The 26,414-nt window shown below is 41.9% G+C and overlaps 1 protein-coding gene across 2 annotated transcripts; it reads right to left on the bottom strand.

Annotated features, from left to right (window-relative positions):
• Nucleotides 1–725: 725 nt before the first annotated feature.
• On the bottom strand, nucleotides 726–22,919 carry ENOSF1 (enolase superfamily member 1). Of its 2 annotated transcripts, XM_048508226.1 has the most exons (16): nucleotides 22,722–22,919; nucleotides 22,254–22,362; nucleotides 18,388–18,503; nucleotides 16,329–16,415; nucleotides 15,049–15,075; nucleotides 12,284–12,356; nucleotides 11,737–11,775; nucleotides 11,144–11,226; nucleotides 9,965–9,999; nucleotides 8,362–8,449; nucleotides 6,079–6,213; nucleotides 5,338–5,379; nucleotides 4,573–4,702; nucleotides 3,734–3,833; nucleotides 2,928–3,009; nucleotides 726–1,180 (listed from the first exon to the last, which is right to left on the bottom strand). In XM_048508226.1, the coding sequence occupies exons 1-16, from the start codon at nucleotides 22,803–22,805 to the stop codon at nucleotides 1,070–1,072; spliced, it is 1,341 nt and encodes a 446-aa protein (XP_048364183.1). In that variant the 5' UTR covers nucleotides 22,806–22,919; the 3' UTR covers nucleotides 726–1,069. The 2 variants fall into 2 exon arrangements, with proteins under 2 accessions (XP_048364183.1, XP_048364184.1); XM_048508227.1 differs by lacking the exon at nucleotides 15,049–15,075.
• Between the last annotated feature and the right edge of the window lie 3,495 nt (nucleotides 22,920–26,414).

Genomic DNA, 26,414 nt, shown 5'->3' with positions numbered 1-26,414 from the left:
CCAATCACTCCTTCTGTCCATCTCCTGGTACAAGTCATTCCCTAGGGCAGGGGTAGGGAACCCGCATGCGGCTCTTCTGCCCTTGCACTGTGGCTCCACGAGCCGAGCCACCGGCCCCATCCTTGCCCGCCCTGCAGGCAGTAGGGCGGGCGCACCAACTGCCCACGGTCAGCTGGGCCGCGCCGCGGGCTTCCCCTCTCGCCCGCCCCGTTGGAGCGGGGTGGGAGCTTTCCCGGCGACCGGCAAGGCCGAGCCGCCAGCTTCATCCTTGCCCGCCTTGCAGGCAGCAGGGCGGGCGCATCCATGTGCTTCTCAGAATGAGCGGAGTAAAAGGTTAAAAAAACACACACATATATATGTGTGTGTATATATATATATATATATAGAGAGAGAGAGAGAGAGAGAGTGTTATCTTTATTTTAAATGTCAAAAATTATTTGCGACTCCAAGTGTTTTCTTTTCCCTTGGAAAACGGGTCCAAATGGCTCTTTGAGTGTTAAAGGTTCCCTACCCCTGCCCTGGGGTAACTGAGGTTGTTTCAGTCCCACAAACAGGCACTTGGAAGGGATTTAAACCTACAACCCATGATTCTTTTGCTGCAGCTGGGCTTTTCAAGCTATAACAGTAGTTAGGTACCTCTGATTATACTTAAGAATCTTGACCTTTTTTGCCAGTATGAACCCCCTTAGAAAAACTCACACTATAATAACTAAATATACAGCACATGGTTATATACCTAGTTTATTTGAAGCTTTCCAACACAGGAACCAGGCACAATCAAAAATAAGATCCTTCATTATATAATCCTGTAGTTTTTGGAATAACTCCAGGAAAGATGGATGACTCATGAACCTTTTAAGCTTAAGTATTAAAAGGGTCCTTTTCCAAAACTGATAAAAAATTCTATAATTAGGACTGCAATCTATTTTGCTTTTAGAAAGTTTTCTCCAGCTTGTATAAAAGCAGTCATTTGAATCTGAAATCTTTGTGCAGTTCAGCAAAAACAACCATTTGCCGTTGCAGAAATAGCTCTGGGGCATTCAATCTCCAGCCTCAAAAGTTCCACAGTTTATTTCAGCTGTATGTTATGATCAGAAAGCAGTTCCTGCCAGACTTCTCCTTGTGGAAACTGGTATTTCCTTACCGAGTCTTCTTTCATTTCAGTGGAATATCCAGCTGCCTTTTATGAATGAAGAAAAACTTTGTATTTAAATGCATTACTATAGCTAGGAGAAGAAATCCCTGCCCTTCAAGAAGATTATTCTGTTCTGCAGTAGTTCGTGGAGCCTTCTCCTGCAAGCATTTTAAATGTTGAAAAAGCAAAGATTTCCAAAAAGTTGAAATAGCTAAATAGAAAACACTTCCACTAAAGTTAATTTCTCTAAACATTTATGAACCTTTGTATTCTGTATAATTTTGTTTTCCTAAGTGATCCCCTGCCCCTACAAAGAAAGGTGATGAAAGTCAAAATCTAAATGAACAAATTAAAAATGATTGGAAATCACATAACTTTTCCCACAGTGTTATCGAAGCCAAGAGCAACGGCATCAATGTGCAGATCCCTCAAATGAAAATTTAAAAAATCTCTTTAGATTGTTTATGTAAAGTTCCATCAAGTTGCAGCTGACTTATAACAACCTAGTAGGGTTTTCAAGGCAAGAGACTAACAAAGATAGTTTGTCATTGCCTGCCTCCTTGTCATGACTCTGGTATTCCTTGGAGCATTCCCATCCAAGTACTAGCCAGGACTGACCTTGCTGAGCTACTGATATCTGATGTGATCAGGCTAGCTGTACTCTTAAGCCTAAGGCCCTTTCTGCACAGACCAAATACAGCGTCCCAGGGGCGGCAAAAACGCCGTCCCTGGGATTGTTCGCACAGGATGCATTGCAGCAGCGCCGTCCTGGCTTTCCCCAGGCGGCATGAAGCCGCCCCTGAAAACCTCGCTCAGTGAGAGAGGTTATTGATAAACAGCGTCTTCCTGGTAGCGTGGTGCAAACTGCACCGCCGGTAAGCTGCTGCTTTCCCCGTTGGTTCCACTCACCTTCTTGTGCAGCGTCCCTCTGAAGGGCTGCTGAGACCCGCCCACACTGCAGCGTGGGCGGGTCCCTGCAGTCCTCCAGAGGGACGCTGCACAAGAAGGTGAGTGGAGGGGGACCACCGAGAGGCGGCTTTGCGCGGAGCCACCTCTCTGGCTGCAGGGGAAGTCATGGCTGCACGCACACTAGCATGCAAACAGTTCCTGACCCTCCACCGGCATACTTCATGCCAGTGGAGGTGCATTTCCACGCGTGTGCGGAAAGGGCCTTAGATAAATACTTCAAAAGACAGAACCCAGTGACTTCCCCACATCTAACCATGCAGTCTGGTCCTAATGCATACAGTTACAGCCTTGAGTACCTTGAAGCAACATATGACCATATCTTCCTACACTGTTCTGACCTTTGGTTTTAGGCAGACAAGCCACCATAAGGTGAAGGAGAATAGAAATGGATTTCAATTAACTTCTGAACTAGTTGCAGCAGTTTTTGCTAAATATATACTGCATCATTTTGGTTCATATTACTTAGCCTGGATGTATTGATTGATGCTATCAACAAAGCAGAATGTAACACGACTGTAATTTTGAAAGAGAACCTCCACTTCAATAGTTTAGTCCATAAATATGAGATGGCCACACACTGCGGTTTTGGAAAACACTAGAAAACAGTACTTTAAAAAAATCTATATAAACTCTAATCGCCCTTCAGAAGGGTGTATGTGTGGCTATATTGTAAAATAAACCCAAGATAAAGAATTGAGCACACACTAGGTTAGGAATATCCAGCCCTCCTCTTTGCACCTCCCTTGGCCCAATTAGATGTCCTTGGAGAAAACTTATGTAACAAGCCCACAGGAAGCATAAAACCTGGCCATGCCAGCAATACCTGGGGTGGTATATAGGATGCATTCATGATTACGACAGGATTCTTGAAATGTTCATGTAGATGGTCTACGTATTCACACATTCTATAGGTAAAAAACAAATATGTTCCGTTTTGCATAACTTCCCCTTTATCACTGACTGCCTGCTACAAGCATCTAGAATTTACAGTGGATGAGAACTTCTTCGTCCGTGATCTCAGTGCTGCATATTGTATTTTATGATCACAGCAAACCTGCATGGTGGGCTAGAGTGAGAGAGTGACTAGCCTAAGGTAACGCACTGAACTTCAGGGCTGAGGGGATTTGAACTGGAGTCTTCCTGGTTTCTGTCAGATACTAATCATGAACTCTGTTTCACTTATAGAAGAAGAGTTTGGATTTATATCTCACCTTTCTCTCCTGTAAGGAGACTCAAAGGGGCTTGCAAACTCTTTTCCCTGCCTCTCCACACAACAGACACCTTATGAGGCAGGTGGAGCTGAGAGGAATTCTGTAGAACTTTGACTTGTTCAAGGTCATCCAGCTGGAATGTAGGGAGTGGGGAAGCATCTGGATCATCAGATAAGACTCTACCACTCATGTGGAAGAGTGGGGAATCAAACCTGGTTCTCCAGATTAGAGTCCACTTGCTCTTAACCATTACACAAGACTGGCTCTTGTAAGGAACAACAAAATCTTATCCTGAATGCTTTTAATTACAAACAAGTTCGGTATTCATCAAACAACAGAAACCTAGATTTGGATTATAAATATCAAAACGTTGGATACACTGCATTACAGTATAGGAAAAAAGGGAGACATTACTAACCTATTCTCAAGGCTACCAGACACTGAAATGTAGTCAAATATTATCAAGTGTTGCACCAATTCGCAAAGCCCAACTCCTCCAGCATGAGGACAAACAGGAACTGGAAAGAAAAATATAATACCAAGTTCATCTTCCCTAATGACAACAAAATTAGGATGTAAAAGCTACTCATTGGTGCTTATGCCTCCCATTCCTCTGCCTCTTGAAAATGAGATTGCTGAAAAAGCCCCAACTACAACATACATCAGCAATAACAACTCATGGGGCAGGGAGCTGTTCCTGTTGGGAGCAGAGGATAGGACTTGAATAATGGGTTAAATGATGGGTGGGAAAGTACCAGCTGGATGTGAAAAGAAGAGTTGATTTTTATATCCGGCTCATCGAGTCTCAGAGTGGCTTCCAATCATCTTCCCTCCCTGTAACAGACATCTTGTGAGGTAAGTGGGGCTGAGAGAATTCTGAGAGACCTGTAACTAGCCCAAGATCACCCAGAAGGCTTCATGTGGAGGGCTGGGGAAACAAACCTGGTTCACTAGATTAGAGTCTGCTGCTCTTTACTACACCACACAATACATTTTTAAAGAACAATTTAGCAGTAGAATCAGTTGCTTAGGGAGGTGGTTAGCTCCCCCATCACTGGCTGCCTTCTAGCAGAAGCTGGATGAATACTTGTCAGGAATGCTTTGAGCTGATCCTTCATTGAGCAGAGGGTTGGACCATGCCCCCCTTCAAACTCTGTGATTCTATATAAGATGAGGCAACATACACAAAGCCATGAAATAATGATTGCTCCAGAAGAGAGGCTTTGGGGGATACTGCAGTATATTTAAGAACCTTACTTTGAAACTTCTTGGCCATCAACAACACAGACAAGTTTTCATTGACGCTTCCCAGCCTGCAGCTATCCACCTGGACAAAGCTCAAGGCCTGAGCTTGGAGAAGCTGCTTAAATATCACTCTGTTGTGGCACTGCAGACAAAGAAAACAAGCCCCCCAGCTCTTCAGCATTTGTCAGTTCTCATCAAAGATCATCAAGAACTATCACAGCATCAACAAAACATAAGGAAGTGTGGTTAAAGATACATGATGTGAAGGTGAGGTTTTTTTCACTTTGTGTACTTACAGCAAAGAATATGAAGGCATGAGGCATGATCCTACAGGTATTATGTCTAGCATGGATGGGTGGAGGGGCAGGAGTGATTGCTTACAGAGACAATATGGTCATTACACAAATCCTTCCTATCTTTTATGCAATATATACACCATTAAAGAGCCTGGTCAGTGTCTCCCTTATGCCATCATATATACTCGGGGGACAGGCTAGCTTGATCCCATCCATATGTATGGGTAGAAGGCACTAACATGATGGTAGCTGTCCTTTTTCTAGCAGCCATGACAACAGATACAACTACTGTTTTGATTTTGTGGAATCAGGAAGAAGCAATGTTCTCCAATGGGCTGATCTCAACACCACTTTACTATATTGTCCAAATAAATATGTGTGGAAGAGATGTGATCGGCAGGCATGAATGATTATTAATTCCATGATTTCAGAAAAGTCACTGTGATGCTTCCAAAACATAAGTAAGGGTAAATGCACGTACTTGTTCTCCTGTTGCAACACCAATTCCTAGTGGGGCCAAAGCCTAAAATTAAAAAAAAGTTCATGAAGGGCACACATTTGTTGTAATTCACTGTAGGCAACCAAAACATATTTCTGTGACTATTACACAATTAACTGAAAACTGAAAGAAAATGAATTAAGTGTTAGCAGCGTTTTGTGGGATTTTTTTTGTGAGGGCTTAATAAATTAGGTGTGAACAGTTACATAAGCGAGTGCGCACTGCCATCAAGAATACATTGAAATCACAACTCACTTCAGTTATTTATTCATATAAATGTCCCACTGAAATCACTGAAGCTTAAGCATTCCGAACTCCAAACTGGACTTTGGCCACAATGTACACGCGGGACTGCTAGAGTGCTAATAAGTTTTGATGACAAATCCTTGGCTAGTGTAATATTTATAATATAATTTGAACTTTGATCCAAGCATGTAAAGAACTGGATGAGTCACATACATTTCGGGATCTTTGCTGGCTGGCTTACACCCACCAGTATTCCTCTTTCAGCTTTTATTAAAGCTTTCAAAAATATGTTACTCATTTAAAATTAATCAAATACAAGTCACACATGAGACATCCTATGGCAAGCCTCTTTTAATGACTTCTGACAACTCATTCAGCCTAAGCTCTCTGAGGAATACCCCCCATCTATAAATCATCTTAGTTCTCTGGTGTCTAGCAACTCTGCCATTACACTGAGGCAAAAACAAGTCCTCTCACCTTAGAAATGGTTGCATGCCCAAGAACATCATCAGGGGAAGTTGGTTCCTCGATCCATAGTGGTCGGAATTCAGCCAGTTTAGCAACCCACTCTATGGCTTCTTCCACTTCCCAACGTTGGTTAGCATCCAGCATCTGAGAATAGTTAGATTGAACTCATTCTGTGTTTCTATTGAGTACATTGCTATAACAACCATAATGTTGATCTGAGAAGAATGGAAAGTATCAAGAATATGAATATGAGCCAAGCTCTCGAAGCAGTCTAGCATACTCCTGCAGAGTTGCTAAAAAATCTAATCATGCAGCATCTGCTAACCAATGTTTGCTAAAACCAATTAAAATAAGAAAAAATGCCATCAACTGTAAGAATCAAACATTTTTGTAAACCAAAAATTTAATTTGTTGTGACATATAAAGGACTCCTGTTAGCTTGTTATAAAAGCTGCTTTCATATTGTATCACACATTTGCTGTCATGTTCTTTTACAATATTTTAACTGAAAACCACACTTCCACAACCAACAAAAAGAGTTTAGAGGCTCTGTGTTGCTCTGTCAGTCAGTGCAACAGCGCATATGTTTGACTTCTGATATTAGGATGCTGTGTTTCCCCAAGAGACTATTCATGCATACCTGGGATGTGTTAAAAAGTGACTATCATACATAAGGAAATGGTACTTCTGTGCAGGTTCCTGATGATTTTTAATACTGCATTTCTAATGCATCATAAGGAAATACAGCAATCCTGGGTGAATTTGCCATCAGGAGGAGTCAAGAAAAGTTCAGGGACATTTGGGATGAAAAAGGAGGTTCATGGAATGGTCAGCGGGGCTTGGCAGACTGGATGAGGCCAGCTACCTGTCCAGGACTGGACATTCACATTCTTAAACAAGCACACCTTTCAAAAGTTATTCACATTTCAGCTTGGTTCTTGCCTAAATTGGAAGCTGCCTGAGAGCTGAATATAAATTGCTCTGAATTTCCAGGAGAGGCAATAATAAACAAATGAGCAATTGTGTATTTATATCCAGCAAACCTAAGTTGTCTGTTTTATAGTCTCACAATAAGGCCCTGAGGGTAGGTGCCTCTCTCACCTGTTTGGGAAGGCTGTACCACAGCAGTGGGGCAGCAGAAGAAAAGGCTGAGACCATAACGTTTTAACAGTAAGGGACCTCTAGGAGCCCTTGTTGCAAGAAGCAACACTGCAGCAAGGTTAAAAAATGTCCTGGTTACCAGTTCTTAGGCAAGAATCTCAGAGTCATCTCCGAAGTAATATAAACACTGGAAGTGATAGGTTTTTCTGTGTTTAAACCTAATCATGCATCTAACTGGAAAACTAAAAATATGCCACCAACACTTCACCTACAGCAAAATTCCAGAGCAAAATCTGAAGGCTCTTTTTAAGACAAGACATTTGTGGAATTCAGGGAAACCTGAAGGGCTTAGATGATTAGATAAATTCTCAGACTACCTATGGATTTGAGCTATATTTTTCAATCAGAAACAGTTCCACTTGGAGATGAACTCTTGCTCAGTTCAATGAACTGTACTTCCTAGTAAGCTAAATCTGCTATAACTTTTATTGCAAAACATAGAAGGGATTGATGCGAGAAACATGTATATTCTTAGTAATTCCTCAAAAGCCAAGGAAAATCAAGTTTTGACACAGTCAAGACTGAGAGCCTAACATGTAGAAAACACTTGCTTTCCAAATTATATTCCAGTTCTAAATAATTTGAATGTAATTGCCCTAGTCATAATTTGAAACATAAATATTTTGTACTGAGGGTATTTTGGCTCATTATAGTAGACATTCAACTTGAAATCATGACTTCAGATTAGACAGTCTATAACATGACAAGAGCCAGCAAGGTGTATAGGTTAAGGTGTCAGACTAGAACCTGGAAAACCCAGGCTCAAATCCACATTCGTGCCATGGAAGCTTGCTGGGTGTCTCAGGGCCAGTCACAAAGGCTTAGCTGCGACGCTGGCAAGTATTTGGATGGACGATATCAAAGGAATACCAGGGTCATGACGCAGAGGCAGGCAATGGCAATCAACCTCTGATCGTCTCTTGCCCAGAAAACCCTGTGGAGTCACCATGCCAGCTGTGACTTGATGGCAGAAGATAAAATGTGACGAGAGATGGCTGGTCTACGTCCATTTCAAAAAACAGCATTGTCAGTCACACGCAGGTGATTTTGATGTCACGTGATAGATAATAACACACACTATATATTTCTGTTAAAACGACACCTTACATTAATTAATGCATACATATCTACCAGTATATTTTCAGGTCCAATCATTTCTCTGACAAGTTTGCACCTCCGAATGTCATCTTGGAGATCTGCTCCTACTTTCACTTTGAACCTAGATATATATTTGCAATAGAAGATATAAATTATGCAAAGCTGTATCAGAGGTAGAGTTTGTTCTCGTGTAATCTGTTTCATGAGACTGAACATTATATATGGTCATTTAAAAATCATTAAACTTCGCACAATCCCATCTGTAAAATGCTGCTTTCCTAGAATTTGGACCACGTCCACCCAAAGCAAACTAATTTGGGTCTCAGTTCAGATTGGGCACATAGCTTTTTTCAAGATGGGGCCCATTCTGGGCTATAGGGCTCATCAGGCTCATGAGTAAAGTTGTCTTCCTCTACAGGGCAAACCTGCTGTAGTCTAGGAGCCTTCCTATGGAAATACTCTCATGAGAAATCCCCTGCTGCTTCCCCCTCCCCCCCTCACAAAACCCAGCAACAGTAACACAGTGTGCTGCGACATCAGTCTTGAGTAAGTCCTTGAATGATGCAGCAATAAGAGACCTGGCTGTTAGTCTCTCTGGGATTTGTGGTCGGGGGTTTTGTTTGCAGCATCATTTTGTCAGATAAGAAAAGCAGTAATTATTAGGTTCTGACAATCATAGTACTTGGTTGTGGAATCTTGATACAGAGGATACTTGTAATCTGTGTCTCTTTTAAGTCCCAAAAAGGGTGCAAAATATTCGGTTATCAACAGACTTGTGGCTCTTTTTAAGGTATTATTGGTAGTTCTGTATTTTTGTATTACTTAAGCATAAATAACAAACTTGATAAGCATGCTGGTGGAAAATATTTCAAGTGAAATCATGCCAATCATGAAATCATGACGTCAGTGTGACACAGACATGGATCACTATGTACTGGACTGCAGCATTATGCCTCGGACAGTCCATAATCTATGCATAAAGCAGGTTCTTGGCTGCATTCAGGACCTGAGGAATAGGAACATGTCCCTGCATATCCCATGCTGAGGGTAATAAAACCCAATATTTCTGAATGATTGAATTCAGGCACTCAATTAATCCTTCTCCACCTCAATAGCAAAAGGCACTGTCAAAGTGCGGAACAATTCAAACACTCTCTTCCTGGTAGAATGTGTGCACGTACAGCAGCAGTTGTAGAAGAAGAGTTGGATTTATATCCCCCATTTTTCTCCTGCAAGGAGACTCAAAGGGGCTTACAAACTCCTTTCCCTTCCCCCCCTCACAACAAGCACCCTGTGAGATAGGTGAGGCTGAGAGACCTCAGAACTGTGACTAGCCCAAGGTTACCCAGCTGGCGTGTGTGTGGAGTGCACAGGCTAATCTGCATTCCCCAGTTAAGCCTCCACAGCTCAAGTGGCAGAGCGGGGAATCAAACCTGGTTCCTCCAGATTAGAGTACACCTGCTCTTAACCACTACACCACTGCTGCTCCTATTGTACCACCTATTGTAGAGGCAGGTCAGTAGCCATAGTGATCAGCGCACTTTTAATTCATTTTTCCTTAAAAACCTAGCCTTCCCGTCACACATTTCCTGTGCACTGAGGAATCGAAGTATTCAGTATAGCAACTGCTTTATACCTGGTCCAGCCATCCTTCAGAGCTTCAGTACACAGCTGCCAAGAAAGGTACAGCAGTTATACATATAGTAAGTGCAAACAGTGATCAAAACTTTCAGATGTATTTGTTAATCTGTTAAAGGGCACCATGTTTTACAGGTGAACAATGGGTGATGTCCAACCCTTCTATAAGATAAGACAATTGTGAAAAAACCTTTTGTCACTCTTTCCTCCCCAGTGCAGCACTTCCATTTCATAAAAGGCTCTTGTGAAAGTTAGTAGTCCTCAGAGGCAGAGTGGTATCTGGCCCAGGGCAGAGTCAAACACCAAGGGAGCAGGAATTGCACCACACCCTATCGTTTCCTTGTACAACTAAGGCAATTTCTGTAAAGAATGGGGGTGGAGGATGGATTTCAGCAGACTCCCTCTCCTTACTGTAGCCCCCCACCCCACCCCGATGAATTCCATGCTGTTCCTGAGGTTCTCCAGTTCTTAGCAGAAGTTTTTGGGTGGGCCATGAGCCTGACTTGGGAAAGTGAAGGTGGCAGAAAACTTTTCTATCAACCCATTGTGTCCACTATATGGGATCCACCCCATAGTGTTATACATTTTTAACCATAAAGAGATACGTAAGGTCTGTTTCACAAGCAGAACACTGCTTGTGGTTGTTAGGATCCAAATCTCTTAGGTTTCTTAGCTTTGTTATTGTTGCTTCTAAAAAGGTAACAGTCCACTCAAACCATAGGCTATGTGCATAGGAGGTCGTGAGAGCAAGCCTTGGGCTTGCAGTCTTCCCTCAAACAGAACATGAAGCAGAATTTATGCATGTGTACTGCTGTTTCACTCCTTCATGAGACCTGTCCGCAGCAAAAAAAGAGAAAGGGGGTGGTAGTGTATGTTTGAGCATGCGGTAGCTACCTGAGCAGGCATTGCCACCCTGGTTTAGACCGAAGTTCCATGTACCATTGGAAGGTAGATAATTCTGAAGCTTGGTCCCAGGCTCTGCCTCATACACTACTGCCATGGTTATGTTTAAATTAGCCTCAAAAATATTAACTGGTATGCATACCTAATCAGGCAGTATCTGACAACATCAATTTACAATCAAATTTGGTAATATCTGAACTGGTTATGTTTCCTAAGGGTTTCAATGCTGAAATCAAATGAGAGTCTAAATGAGAAGACTGCGGAAGAGCCTAACCTGTTTTAGTTGCTGATCTGGATAGCCAAGCCAGGCACACGATGTGGTATAAGCTGGGTAGCCATGTTCAAGCATTTGCTCTTCTACAAAGATACAAAGTTTCACCAGAGCAATTTCCATATAATAATTTTTGGATTCCCGAAAGCAATTGCACTAAAACAACAGTTAGGAAAGACCTTTACAACCAATAACAACCTTGGTGTTCCACAGGGTGATTTACCATTGCTTTGCCAGGATTGTGTAGTGGCTAGTGTTAGACTGCAGTCTACAGATCCCTACTCTGTCACTTTGTGACTAAGAGCCACTCACTTCCACCCACTTTGCAAGACAATTAAGAGGATAAAATGGAGTAAGAGACGTTTTGCAGCACCTATGCTCCTTAGAAAATGGGAAGGATAAAAATCAAACCAATCAATAAAGTAGTCAGGAGATTTATATGATTTACAAAACCTTCACTCAAAGAAGGTAATTGCTATGTACCAAGAATCCTAAGTGGAAAATCAGCCACCAGATTCCATTCCTAGATTTTGAAGAGCATTCTAGGATGCAGCTAAGAATGCTATACTCATAACAAAAATGCTTTTTTTGCTTACCTCTTTCTTTTTTCCCCACCAGGCCATTCTGAAGTATTGCTAGTCATGTGGAAAGAGAAATGTCAACCTTAAACAAAATGTAATTTTACTCCATTGTAATGTTTAGAAAGCAAAATTGTAACACACAGTCAAAATGAATGGGCTACTCCAGATATAAGCTTTCAAGGTCCTATGGTCTCCCAGTGCGTGCCAATAAACTTATTTTGATATTTTGGACTTGGACAGAAGAATGGTAAGTATAGAGTATTTGCTTTGGGATGAAATGTGGGATCTGTGGGATGAATTCACTAGGCAACAGCAAGTCATTCACTCTTAAACCTTTACCCCCTTTACCACTACCCTCTGCTGTCATCTGCAATATAGGGACAGTAACAGTCCACTTTATAGGGTCATTGAACAAAAATTACTAATCTATTACAAGAGAAAAAACATTAAAGAAAAGCAAGTACAAAAAAAGTTGATTGTTACACTTCCAAACTATTTCGAAAGGCTGACAAGTTAAATTGAAATAGCCCAATATAAGTTTTATTCCTGTGACGTCACTTACTATAAGCTTCTTCTTCTGTCAGTGCATCAGTAATATATCTGAAATCTATGCAAGACAACAATTGTTTCGGATCCTGGAAAAGGAAGAGATGTAAGGCGTTGTGTGGCTTGACTAACAAAATACCCCTTTGCCAAGTCCACTCGTGAGTTTCAAACAACTGTCTCACACCAATTAAATTTTCTAGTTTTAACACCATTTTTACTACGTTTTTTAATGACTGTTATATCCTGGAGGTTTAGGTTTTTTAGGCCGTTTCCGCACGGGCAAAATATGACGTCGTCGCAACGGAAAAAGAAGCGTCAGAGCGAGAGCGTTCGCACGCGCAGCGGCGGAGGTGCGCAGTCGCGCCGTCGCGAAAACGCTAAACCGGCGCGAAGACGGTGTATTCAGAAAACGCTGAAAACCACTCTTTTTCCCCATGTGACGCATCGACGCCGCACTCGTGCGAACAGCCGCCACGGAGCTGTCGTCAAAAATGGCGTCGGGCCTGCACGGCTTCGCAAGTGCGCAGGCGCAACGTCGCGAGACGCCGCTTCCGCAGCGCTTCCGTGCGAACTGTCACATTTCTGCGGGGCTGCGGACGCCCGCAGCTCCGCCTGTCTGTGTGAACGCTTTTTTTGGGATGCGTCGCAATTTGCGACGTCATCGCGTCGCTGCTTTTGGCCGTGCGGAAACGGCCTTAGTTCTGTATTGTAGTTTTGTATATTTTAGCGTGGGATTTTTAGTTTTCCATTACAGTTTTGTTTCTGTCTCCATTTTTAATATGCTGCAAGTTCATTTCTACATTATTACAGAAAGGCCCAGTAGAAGTCTTCCACATCAGTCAATACAAAATGAGATGGGTCTGCAAAGGCAGATTTCCACATTTCAGTTCCCTGGTGAATTGGAAACTGCATATACGGGCAGAATAGAAATGCAATCACAAGGCAGTTCTTCATCCAGATCTCACTGAGTGTGATGGTTATGTCTTTTGTAAAAGAGAGAGCATAGCTCAGTGGTCGAGCATCTGCTTTACATGCAGAAGGCTCTAGGTTCAATCCCCAGCTCCTCTAGTGAGGATCAGGCAGTTAGCGATGTGAAAGATCTCTCTGTATGAAACCCTGGAGAACTGCCGCAAGTCTGAGTAGTAGATAGTACTGACCTTGGTGGACTAATGGTCTGATTCAGCAAAAGGCAGCTTCATATGTGATGGGAATTGAGCATACTCACCAATCAAGGGTCACTAGTCATATGTATCTGTACCACTGGGCATGGCTAAAGCAGGAAGCTGGACTGCAGCTGACTCAGCAAATGATGTCATATTATAATTGTAGAAATCAAGATGTGATGACCAGTTTGAAAATGTTATTTATTATTTGTGATACCATCTCAGAAACATTGAACTGCACAGATTCTCTGTGGCATTGTCCTGGTGGTGGAACTAGGAAAATAGTATTTTAATCAGTGGGGGAGTTAATCATATGCATAAGGCCATTTCCGCACGGCCACGCTGGGGGTTGGGTCGGCGTACATGAACGAATATTAACGAACGGGAAGACGGCGCCGTGGAGCGCCGTTGTCTGATTGACCTACCTTCTCTGCAACCGTCTGGCGCGTCTCCGAGGCCAGGGGACACCTCCCCCCTGCCCTGCGTGACCACTCTAGAGTCGCAGGGCAGGGGGGCGGGTCCCCAGGCCTCCGCGACGCGCCAAACGGTCACAGAGAAGGTAGGTCGATCGGGCAAAGGGGGGAGGGATGACGCCTTCCAGCTGCTGCCATTCGCATGGCAGCGGCTGGAAGCCGCCGTTTTCCAACAACCTCGCTCGGGGAGCGAGGTGGAAAAATGGTGGCTTCGCGCCGCTGGGGAGGCGCGAGGGCGGCGTGGCTGCGAAGCAGCTGCACCCCCCATGCGAACAGCTCCCTGGGGACGGCGTTTTTGCCATCCCTAGGGCACTGTATTTGGCCCATGCGGAAAGGGCCTCTGTGTCAGCAAAGGATTAGCTGACTGCTACCTGGTTTCTGTGGATCTCAGGCTCCACTATAAACAATGTACGTTGAGAAATGAATGCAGTATATGGAGTGTATGGAGACAGGTTACAACTATAAGAAGAATAACCAAATTTTACACTGCAGATAGCTTGCTTTACAAGATAGACTTTACATAAATCAAGAAGAACAATCAATGCCAAAAATGTGTATGTTGTATAAGACATACCCTCATCTGCATTTATCATTTTTAAGTACCAAAAATGCTTCCTTTGGATTTAATTACTCTTCTTTTGAATTTAATGACTTACTCTTTCTTCACATTTCATTATCAGTACCATCCTCTGCAGAGTTACACCATTCTATTGAAATTAATGGTCTTAGGCCTGAGTAGTTCTGTATAGGAGTGCACTGCAAAAGCTTTAAATGTTTAAAGATCACAAGTTACATACTAACTAATTTAAGAACAGAAGCAGTTGCAATCAATCCTAAGACCTTTTTAATCTTGAAGATCGTGGCATCTCTTTATTACTGCACTTTAAAGAAATTAATTTTTAATATTAGTGGGAAGGTCAGCTTACATCTAATTCAGCAGAGATCCATGGGCTGTAGTTCAAGGTAGAAGCAGTGAAGACCGCAAGAACAATACATAAACTGCAGTCGACAAAGCATTTTAACTTTAGAAGCACTGCAAAAACTATGTAATGCTGAATCATGGTTCCATACGTACGATTATTGTTACTTTTAATTTAATGCACCTGAAATATAAATCAATAATAAAAGGGGGGGGGGGCTCTTACCATGTCAACCAGCAACTTCCAGAGAGGCTTTAAAAAAGAAACAAGCCATTTATGCAGTTGTTATAGTAAAGGAAACCTTCCCATGTTGTTGAACACATACAGCAGTTATTATGGTCAGCAAACAGATTACAATTAGGTACTTATTTTCTCCTTTTTCTTTCAACCTCATGCTAGGCGTGATTGACTTTTGGTAGTCAGGAATGAGTCTGAAATATCCTGAAGACTGCCTTTGATATAGAATTGGATTTAACAACTGGAGGAGCCATGTCATTTCTTCAGCTACAAATGGGGTCAATAAAAGGGCCCAGGCTGCTGAGTGCCTTGCTCTGCCAGGCTGGGCACCTTGGAAGAAGAAGAAATACTTGTGCAGCTCCTGGGAACTGAATCAGAGAAAGTACCCATGGCTGCCATTGCTTTGTTTCTAACATTCCAGGTACACTAACAGCAAGTGATGCTTACTTGAATGTGTAGCAATAAAAAAGATTGAAATAAGACTTCAAATGGGATCTTTCCAATATTTGTATTTGAGTATCATGCATAAAAGAACATTTACCTCATTATTTATTATTCTGAACCAAGGAAGAAATGTTGAATTTGACAAATAGCATAACCAATGCAGATCTTAGCTAAAATCATATTCTTATGGCTCCTAGTGCTCCATCAAGGTAAACAAGTTACAGAGTTGCCATCTGTTATCTTGAAAGGCAACCATGAAAGATATACACATGTAAAGACCATTTTTTACAGTGGCAAAACAAATAAATATTTTACAGCTGCAAAACAAATAAATACTTAATAACTTTTGCAAGAAATTGTTATGTGAAGGTTTGACAATTATTTTATGAATATTGTGATGATACCTTTAGGAGAAACAATGAAGCGTATAAGAAGTTTCACATTACAAATCTTATGTTATTTCTCGCTCAAATCAATTGTGCAAAGATTGAATTGGAATCAGCACACCATTTCTGCTTCAAGAAGAACTCTTGCACAATTGCAATTACAAGGAAAAGGCTGGTAGCTGCTTTCTCTTGTCAAACTTACTGTATTCTCATCAGTGTTTCTTCTTGTGCAAGATCTTATGCAGCCAATTTCTGGACCCAATTTTTGGACCCTTTAAGGTAGGAAATCACTAAGTGTCGCACAAGATCTTGCACACACAGAACTATACCAAGACTTTATATTTCCATTTGAGCATTGATGGACCTAAGCCTAAAAGTTGAGGTATAAAAGAACCCTGGAAAAGGTGACATTCTTAGCCATTTGTTAAAACCATTTACCTTTCCTTCCTGTTTAGCCCACAAGTCCCACACAGCATTCAGAATGGCAGCTGTGGCCAAATGCACAGCCCCTTTCTCTGGACCAATCTGTTGATGAAACAAACATGTGGATACGTTATAAAAGAGAGGTCAGAGGCGTAGCTGGGCCATACTGCACCCGGTACATACTCCCCCACCCACTTACTTTAGATCAGCCTGAAAGTGCTGGCTGGAAAAAGCAGCCTGTTCACTTGAGGCTGAAAATGGCCTGGTGGGAACTATACTTCCCAGGAGACCTTGGGGCTTGCAAGGTCTCCTGGGAAGTGTAGTTCCCACCAGGCCATTTTCAGTCTCAAGTGAACAGGCCTCTTTTCTAGCCTCCACTTTCAGGCTGAACTAAAGTTAGTGTGTGGGGGGGTGCAGGGGGTTGTCGCAGGGGGGGAGGTGATTTTCCGGAGGGGCAAGGCACGCGCTTGTTGCAATGCACACAGCCCTGTCCCCCTGGTAGCTCCGCCTCCGACAGAGGTTCATTTGTGTGAGTCACGACACTGAAGCCTGCTAAGTTCTCACAAGCATAGATTATTGTAATGTATACTATGTGGAACTGCCCTTGAAGACAAATGGAACACTTCAATTAGATCTGAGAGAGTGACAAGTGAGCTGAATGCCTCCCTGCCTTAAACGAAGATTGTAAAGAATGAAACATTTTGTTCGTCGCTTATTTTAAAAACAAGTTGTTCTGCATTGCAAGATTTTGACATAACAGAATGTTTATGTACTAATCCATAGTAGATAAAGATGGCTTATGGCTAACTTCCCACTAACAATGCTCCCTAGAGATAAGAGACAATGTTCTGTATCTTGTAAGCACAGGGGTTGGCTACTAGGGAACTGCATAATATAGCATGGTCAAAATCACACCCCTGGGTGAATCGCTTATGAAATGAAGGGGAAATCTGCAGGTCCTCCAGGGGAAAGCTGGAGCTTTGGGGTCTAGGTCATGAGAATTTCATGGATCAAGAAAGGAAGGCAGGCAGCCCCCGAGGAAAGGTATATACACACAATATGAACTTGTATTATTTGCACAACCTCTGGAAATTGATTCCCTATACTGCGGTTTTGCTGTCTGCAGAGATAATAAAACAAACCTGGTTTTTCAATGCCTTTGTGTGATTCTTGGCTGGATTTCACACCAGGCAAACGGACCCTGCAGATCTGTAATGCCAGCAATTTAACATGCAAACTGCTTAACTATTACTCAGATAGAGCTATATAAAAATTATGTCATTTTAAAGTGGCTTCATTGGCTTTCCAGGCTTAATTCAAAGTGCTGTTTCCGATTATTAAACTCTTCATGATTTGGGCCCACAAATCTGAAGAACTGCCTCTCCCTGTATGACCCTGTGTACCAACTACGCTCCTTCAATTAAAATATGCCTTTCCGGAGTGTCACAGTTGGACATGAGCCGTTCATATGTCTCCTTTTGTTTATACTGCAATGGAATGAACTCCCTCTGGAGATCTCAAAGATCCTGGCACTGCTCTGGTAAGAAGGCCTGTTGAGACTTTTTGTGTCAGAAGATTCTTTTGAAAATCCGCTGGCATCTCTTCCCCCCCCCCCTCCCTATATATTAGCTGTCTCTATGAGTTTTATGGGAGATGTTTATGCTAGGGACATTGCTAGCTGCCTTGGGTTTGTAGAAGATAAGATGGGACATAAATATTCCAAGTAAATACATTTCAAAAATCTTGTGTCTATTTAGAAATCTACCTAGGAATATTCTTGAATACTTTGGGTCTGTATGGGATAAATCTTCAGTGAGTATTTAATAAATAAGAATGAGTCAATAAACAGGAGGCCGAGAGGAAGGAATATTTTCTTTCTGCAGGAATACAAGAGGTCAAACAACATTAAGATGTTTGGTTGCCACAGTGTGCCCTGTGGCTTGCTGAGTTTCCTGCTCTAATAAGGAATACTTTCCAATGGTACAACAATTAACCTAAGAAAATTAATCATAAAGTTAAATATTTCACATTCATCCTTACTTTTTTTCTAAATGCTGCACAATAAATATCTTACCCATCGGAGTTGGCCATCACTGGTAAGTTGCCTGTAGAACCCTCGGAAATTACTGATGATTTCATCCAAGTCTTTATTAACTACATGGACGGAAAGTGCTTTGACCGCACAGACAACTGCAAAACAGACCAGTCTTTAGTAAGATTGTCGTTGCTTTCCACACATTTGTCAAATGGTGTGGATGCTTTCAAATAAATTAACAAAATCTACCTCTCTTGTCAACGTTACATCAAATTTACTTCTCTCTTTTCAACTTACATCTATATATCTAATAGTGACATGTGACCCTCATCTACAGAGAAAGAGAGCTAGGGTAGGTAGTCAGAAAGATGTAAAAAAAGACAGCTGGGGTAGGGTGGCAGAAAGACAGAGAGCTGAGGCAGTGAGGTAGAAAGAGAGAATGGGGTAGGATGGCAGAGACAACTGTGTGTGTATTAAAAAATGCACGGACACACACACACATATATATATTGGGAGTGGGGGACTTTGAAGGAAGACTCATTGGCACCAGATCTGTTTAGGACTGCCAGCCCCAGGTTGGGAAAGGTGGATTAAAAATGTAATAAAGTAGATGATCAAATATCTTGTAGAAAAATTAGAGCAAGGGCAGCCAATTGCTTTAGACTACAGATTTCAATGTGACACATAACTCACAATGATATAAAGATATAATATGCATTACCCTGCATTGCTTATTGGATACCTCATGTTATTTGATTACATTATTTTACAGCATGAGTCGCCGTGAGAAAGGCAGAGTATAAATAAGGTACATAAATAATGAAATACAGGCATTTAAATTTAGTCCATTTAACTTTCTTTCTGTAGAATTTGGCTTATTTTGCAAACTTCTCTGAATATGGTACTTTTGCAGTTATGAGTTTACTGATTAAGCATTTTCTGTTTAATTCTTTACAACATTTATAAAACTGCCTTTCACAAATGCAAGTGGAACTCAATTTAAAAATTCAACATAAGTTTGCTGAAACAAGAAAATCTTCCTTTGAGGGACATCTTTCTGAAATTAAATATTTAGTTATACATGAAGTTGCCTTATACTGAGTCACATACTTGGCCTATCAAGGTTTTAGTGGTCTAGATAAGATTTGTCAATAATATAATTCCATAGCAGCAGTTAGAAAGCTAATAGGCTAAACAGAGCTCAAAAGAGTTATCCCAAATAAAAAGCCCTTTCAGCTCTTTAGATCTTTTATAAAAAGGGGTAAAGTGAATCTCATGAAGACAGGGTGTTTCACAGCTCGGGGGGAATCACTTGGCAGGTCTCATTAAGCGTTCAATTAATCAAGTGGGTTCAAAAGCTAGGGAAAAATTATTTACATTCACAAGCAGAAGGGATGGACTTTCTGTTATTAAGTTCCAGAAAGGACTTGTTCATTTTTGGCAAGAAAACAGCAAAACTCTAAAGTGATTTAGTCTACTTGATACATTTCTAGTAGAAGTGGGACAAGAAAGGAATTCAGTAAAGTTGAACATTACGTGGACCATAAAAGCCAAACTCCCTTCATGCCAGGGGAGAGAAGTGGAAAAGAATATGAAAGCGAGATACAAGGCACATGATTCAATTAGGGCTATCACTAAGCAATATGCTAAGCCGAGATGTGACACTGACATGAAGCAGATGGTTGGATCATTTCATTTTACTTAATTTCTTCCTACTATATCTATTGTCCCACATGTTTTTTGTACATGCAGGTCCCATGATCCCTAGTTCAGCCTTCTGGTAGCCAGAGGAAATCCCCTTCTCGCTTTTTAACAATGGAAAAACTGGCTGGATCCCACCCTATGATTTTGTCACCATTATGCTGTGATCAAAAAATGCATCAGATTCCCAAAAGTTTGCAGTATTGAGCAGAAAACACAACAGATGGGAGATGTTTATTTTGAACAGGGGAAAAACACCCAAAATGACACGAAGAGAAAAGGCTTAGTTTTTTTAATTGGTTTGTGAAAACACCTTCAAAGTGAACGTTGTTTATATTTGCGTACTTTCATGCCATCGGTTTTATACTCATATTGCTAGTAAATAAAACAAATCATTATTCTGTTAGGGAGTACACTTGCAGAAAATTCATGATTCCCAATTATTCCTTTAAATGTAAAGCAGATTGCTGGATGAACATAGCTCACCCGTGCAAATCCACAGTCAAATATTTCTTGAACTAAAATGGGAGTGCAAATTCTCTATAAAAGCATTTATAGCATATTCATATTCCACAAAACACACGCAGCCTAATTCATAAGTCTCCAGGGATGGTTACGCTACCACGCTGCCTCCAGAGAGATTTCGGGCAGTACAGGAGTGCAGCAAAAAAGAAACCCCTTCCAGCCTCCTGAAAGACCTCCATAGGGCTGAATGGAGTTACGTCACATATTTGGGTGGCATAACTCCAAGGCCCAGGCTGCAGCATTCCCGCCTCTAAAGGCTGGGTGGAAGGCAACTACACCCCTGTCTCCCCGCCCCCCCGCATTGGGCTGACAGTTTTATAGTGATGTTTGTGGGTACCTCCTAGAAGTCTCTGATGTTTTCCTGCTCCAACCATAATATGCACAAAGAGCTAAAAAAGTTTGTGAGAAAAACGTGCCTGAGAGAAGTGGGCTCTACATTTTCTCAACTGCGCTCTTGTATGACACTGGGCACTATACACTATTGTTAACAGTGTTCCTCAGATCTTGCAAACTGAAGGTAGTGGCTTCCTTTACAGAGTAAATTCATTTCTTGTTGGACCTCTACCCCAATGCTGCCTTCAACTTTTCCTAGCATTATTGTCTTTTCCAGTGAGTCTAGTCTTCTCATAATGTGATCAAAATGCACTAGCCTCAGTTTGATCATTTTAGCTCATGGGTTGGTTAGAAGTGGTTTACCATTGCCTTCTTCTGCACAGTACTAACCAGGATTAGCTGAAGTGACACGGCTATTGTCTACTAAAGATCCTATACCAGTGTCACCTTCCACTACTGCTGTTGCCCAGTAGCTACACTTCAAGGATTCCTCCACACCCATGACCATTAGAAAACCTGTTCTCTTCTGCTGATGTGATTGTTGATCCCTGAAGGGAATGGATATGTCTTGCCCTAGTGACTCAGCTGTGACCATTTAGTCTTGAGTGCTAGGAGGAGTTCAGCCTCTTGACAGAGACTAGACTCCTTAAGGTATGGCTCCCAGCTTCACTGATACACACAAACCCCCTTACCACATTAATGAATGCTTTCAAAAGGGGGTAAGTATTAAATTACTGAAGTCCAAAATTAAGCCCAAAGAAGCAAGGGTGATTTAAAAGTTAGAGTCACCAAGTAGAGATGGCCGCAAAACACTTGGTTAGTGGTGGCATTCTGCAAATGGGCAACATGTTCAAATGTCTTTCCTGTGCATAGCTCTTTGCATTAGTGGTGCATGTCTTGGTGACTGCGAACATTTGCATGGGCTGATGTACAAGAGCAAAGGTTTTTAAATATTACGCTCCTTGCATGATGCTGTCTGGGTAAAACACTTTCAGGCAGCCTCCATGAGCTGTCAGGATTCTCAGAATCCTTAGAATCTCCAGGTAACACAACAGAAAGTGTCAGCAGTACAGCAAGGGACCTATGAGCACAGGAAGCTTTTAAATACGAATTTCAGATTTCTGGTATTGTCTTCACAGACAGGCATCCTTTAGATGGGGAAGCAGGGGTCTGAATCACCACACACACAGTTTGTGATCATTCACTGAGCCACAGCCCTTCCCGCGAGGCTGACTGTTAACCTACTGTACCACTGAAACTTAACCCGGAAAGATTAGCAAGCATTATTAGACTCATGTCCACCTGATGATTTACATTTAGTTTCAATTAGTGCCAGCAGAACTTACCCACTTCAGTGCCTTTACCCAGTGTAAATGTTAAACCGTAACCTTTCAGTCCATCAGCCGCATCTGTTTCTATCACAACATAGGCTGCTGAATAATCTGGGTCAGGATGCTAAACGGGAGAGAGCACAAACACCCCCCAAAATTGCAGCAGTTACACACAGAGGTCCACTCTCACACAGAATCATCTATGCACCCCAAAACGCCTAGTTTAGTCTCAGTGAGTGGCGGGAGGATAGGATCATCTCCCTAACCCTAATTAAGCGCGAGGGAGATGCATCGCCATTGACCAGCTGATCTGGGGGAGGGGGGAGCCTGATAAGATCAGATAACTTGAGGCCACTTGGCCAAAGCGAGCTTTGATCTCAGTGCAGAAAGATCTACTGCAACACTGTCTCATTAAAGCGGGCCTACTGGAAGTCCCCAAGGGCACAGATCACCAAGTGGCCACTGCTTAGCGGCCGCGCTTACCATAGCATCTGAGCCATGGTGGGCCAGAGAGGTGGGGAACCGGACGTCGCTGACTGTCAGCTCCGTGATCCGGCCTCTCCCCATGGCTGCAGAGAAGCTCCCACCGAAGGGGCCACAGCCACAGATCCTGCTGCGCGTCAGGCTTCAGCCCACAAGCACGGGTTCAGGACGCTGATTGGGGCGGAGACGTTGGTGGGCGTGTTTGGAAAGGAAAGGAAGCGGGAGGAAACAGAGGTCCGAGGAGGAGCCAGGAGGGAGGGCGGGCGCGGGCGGGTCGGCGAGCGTAGCTGCAGGGCTGGGCAAGGAGATGTGGCAATCTTGCACGCAATTACTTGGCAGTCAGTCTCCTGGAAGAAAAGTAAGGGTTATGTCAGCGAAAATATTAGGGTCGCTGCTCACTCGGCGTTTTCCGAAGTTGTATTAAGCAGGCAGTCTTTTGTACTGCTGGGAATAGACTCCTACGATCTGCTCGTTTACCCCAAAACTTCATGACCCTTCTGTTTACATTTTTCCTCCTTACTTTATGTATACATGTAAGCTTATGAGGACCAACTCCAGGCGCCTGAGAAGTGAACTCGTTTTGTTTTCTTGAAAATTTCATATATAAATGTAAGGTTATGAGGACCAACTACACGCGTCTGTTAAGTGAGCTCTAGTCCATTGAAGTTTATGCTAGAATAAAAACACGCTAGTCTAAAGGTGCTGCAACAGACGCACAAATACAGGATCCATGATTGTTTTTGCGTCAGTGGAGTACAATAACTGGCATGTAGTTTCTGAAAGAGAAGTCTATGTAGTGTCAAAGTCTAAGCAGGGTGTACGAATGGATACCCGATCCCAGAGGACCTGTTCAAATAATTTCATTTCAGATATTAAAAAGACATGATTAGTGAATTTGTATAGATGAGATGGAATTGTGTGTCCAAATGATGCATTGGTCCTGCGTCTCACATTACTCAGTAGGAAAATGAAGGAAAGTTATTCTTCTCATGTCCAGAACTGGGCCACTGCAAGTAGCAGAGAGCTGGACTAGATGGACTCTGGTCTGATCCAGCAGGCTTGTTCTTATGTTCTTAGGGTTTTTCTGCTTAGCAGTTTTAAACTTCCAACACAAATAACTTTAGAGTTCTATTAAGGCACTGGCTTAAAGAATCAGCTTATTAAGAGCATCCTTTTATAGCTGTAGCCTAGTGAAAACCTCATGTTAGACTCAAACACTGTCCAGATTAAGTACTTTTAGTATTTACCTAGAAAAAAAATACCTTTTAGTACTACCTAGAAAAAAATTACACAAAACCCCAGGCAGTATCAGCATAGGTGTCTGTATGAATTTCCTCAGTGGTCATTGCTGGCAATAATAACAGTTTTGCTAGCATTCCAAACTTAATTTCTATCAGTAAAAGGCAAGGAGAGGCAGACAGACCTTTTCCAGGACCATTTTGGTCTTCAATGGTGGATTTAATATAGTGGCTAGATTTCAGACTAGAACAGTGGTGGCCAAACTTCCTTAATGTAAGAGTCACTTACAATCATGGATTTCTGTATGGAAAATATGGCTGCTTAACTGGACATGTATAATGCAGGTACACCTTGTTGATTTCCTTTACAGCTACTGTAAGGGAGGTGGCAATTCCCATGTGTTCATTTCCCTAATGAATTCAAATAACTAATTTTCCTTACTGTGGCCTCCACCCCATATTAGCACTTACACAGCCCTGCCTACTTAACTGTGAAGTCCTCTGTCTGGTCAGACTCTTTCTTGGCTTTTCTAGATACTTAAGATGCAACCTCTTGTTTTGTGAGTATATTCTCTCTAATTACAATTGCTCTCTGAAGACACTAGAATACTAACACGTTCCTTCTGGAGGAATCCCTTGATTCTTCAGCTAACCCTTTCTTTAGATTCATCTCCTTCCAGCAGGTTTTCATGCCAGTCTCATTACCACAACACTGTTTGTTTTCAACCGAATAGCACTTAATGCTGCTTATAACTAACCAGCCACTTACTTTCTATAAACAGTTTGTGTCTGGAATTTTATTTTTGTCTAGTCAACCCCCTTGTAACCAACACGATTGGTAAGATCTCCAGTTCATTGGGTCTTAGCTAGAAACCAGTGAGAGTGGCCGGCTGGCCACTACTGACTAACCATTTGCAATCTGCTTGAACTTCCAGCCGAATTATAAATTCCCCCCCACAAAATTATAAATTATAATCTCCCCCACAAAAAGCTATCCCAGACTTTGCACCTTTGAAAATAGTTGCAGATGTCCAACCACTCTTGCATCATAACGCCCCTGAATCTTATTATTAAACATCTCCCTTCCCATTAAGAACCTGTATTTCTTTTACTTGGGAAGCAAGTGCCTAAGGCCTATGTTAATCCACCCTGAGTATCCTGACAGTTCTTTAGACGGATGTTCCAGATAGACAAACAGATCAATCAGAACACATAATTGGCACGCCAGAGTGACTGATAAGAGCTAACAAGAAGATGAATTAAGGTGTCAAAGACAAAATGAATAGTGAGAGCAACATGAATAAATTGTTCATTAGTCATAGCAATGCAGATACATCATTCTTTGGTGATTACAAGTTTGTTTCATTTTAAAACTGAAGAAATGGAAAATATCAATAAGATGCCATCCTATGTAAATAACTGTATCCTTTGGTAATTTCTTTCAGATATTTTCATTTTAGAAACAGGCCTTTAGCTAATTTCTTATCTTGAATGTTGCAGGTAGGGTATTTACTTACTTAGGACAAAGGGCATAGTTCATGCCAGGACAAAGAAACATTTAGGAGCAAATGTAATAGTGCATATGATGTTCTTAGTGCTGTACCTTGATTTTCATAGCCTTTTGTTCTGTGTGACACACCGAGGTGCACACCGTCCTTTGGACTATGCAGCTACCCTGTAAAATTAGCAGATAAGCACGGAGATACTCCAAGGGACTTCCTTTTCTTTGCTTTCACTCCTTTCTGGCTTTGCTTACGCTTCTTCCAGTTCTCTGCATGTATCTTTACTTCCCACTATATGTTTACAACATTCATATCCTGTAGTTTCAAAAAGTGTGCATATTCTCCATCACGATGTGCTACCAGAAAAATTAAGTTTCTGAAGCTGTTTGAATCATTGATAGGGCTGCAGTGAGTCAGACTATGAATCTGGAGTGGTACAGAAGGGGAAGCAACTACTCTATCGGCCTGGGGGTAAACACTTTAAAAAATATCAGTGGGAGTACTAGTGGGAGGTTACAGGAACTAACAAGTATGAGGAAGGAATTAGTTATGGTATTTTATCTATACTGGGTTTGTTAACTCATCCATAAGATCTGTGTGCTAAAAGTTTTGTTTTTAATGGCTTCTTATGATGGAACATAACATTCACAGGTCAAGCAGCAGTCACTTGGGGTTGCAATCAGTGTCAGCCAGGTTCTCGTTTAATATTTTCAGAATATTTGTACCAAAGGGTAGAGTCCTACATACTATCTTTATATACAGCCTTTTGCTAATCACTGCTAACAAATTTAGCCAAAGTTAAACAACTAGAATTATAGCAAGTCTGCAAGAGGAATTAGCTGCATCAAAATTAAAACATACATATGGTGTTTGCTCCAATGATCCTTTTCTCTGATGGATACAGACTTAGTGCAAGGAAATAAGTGAATTAGATCCCAGAAAATGTTAGTATA

This window comes from Sphaerodactylus townsendi, linkage group LG09 (genome assembly GCF_021028975.2).
Source record: "Sphaerodactylus townsendi isolate TG3544 linkage group LG09, MPM_Stown_v2.3, whole genome shotgun sequence".
NCBI classification, from domain to species: Eukaryota; Metazoa; Chordata; class Lepidosauria; order Squamata; family Sphaerodactylidae; genus Sphaerodactylus; species Sphaerodactylus townsendi.
The sequence above is the reverse complement of the archived record's forward strand: the minus strand, read 5'-3'. Positions and strand labels throughout refer to the sequence as shown.

Excerpts from the sequence above, each read along its gene's own strand:
- ENOSF1 (XM_048508226.1), bottom strand. The coding sequence starts at position 22,805 with ATGGGGAGAGGCCGGATCACGGAGCTGACAGTCAGCGACGTCCGGTTC. Across the intron at positions 18,504-22,253 it reads GGGTAAAGGCACTGAAGTGG|TTGTCTGTGCGGTCAAAGCA; the intron begins GTAAGTTCTGCT and ends TCTGTTTTGCAG. Across the intron at positions 11,227-11,736 it reads GGTGGGGAAAAAAGAAAGAG|AAGAGCAAATGCTTGAACAT; the intron begins GTAAGCAAAAAA and ends GTATCTTTGTAG.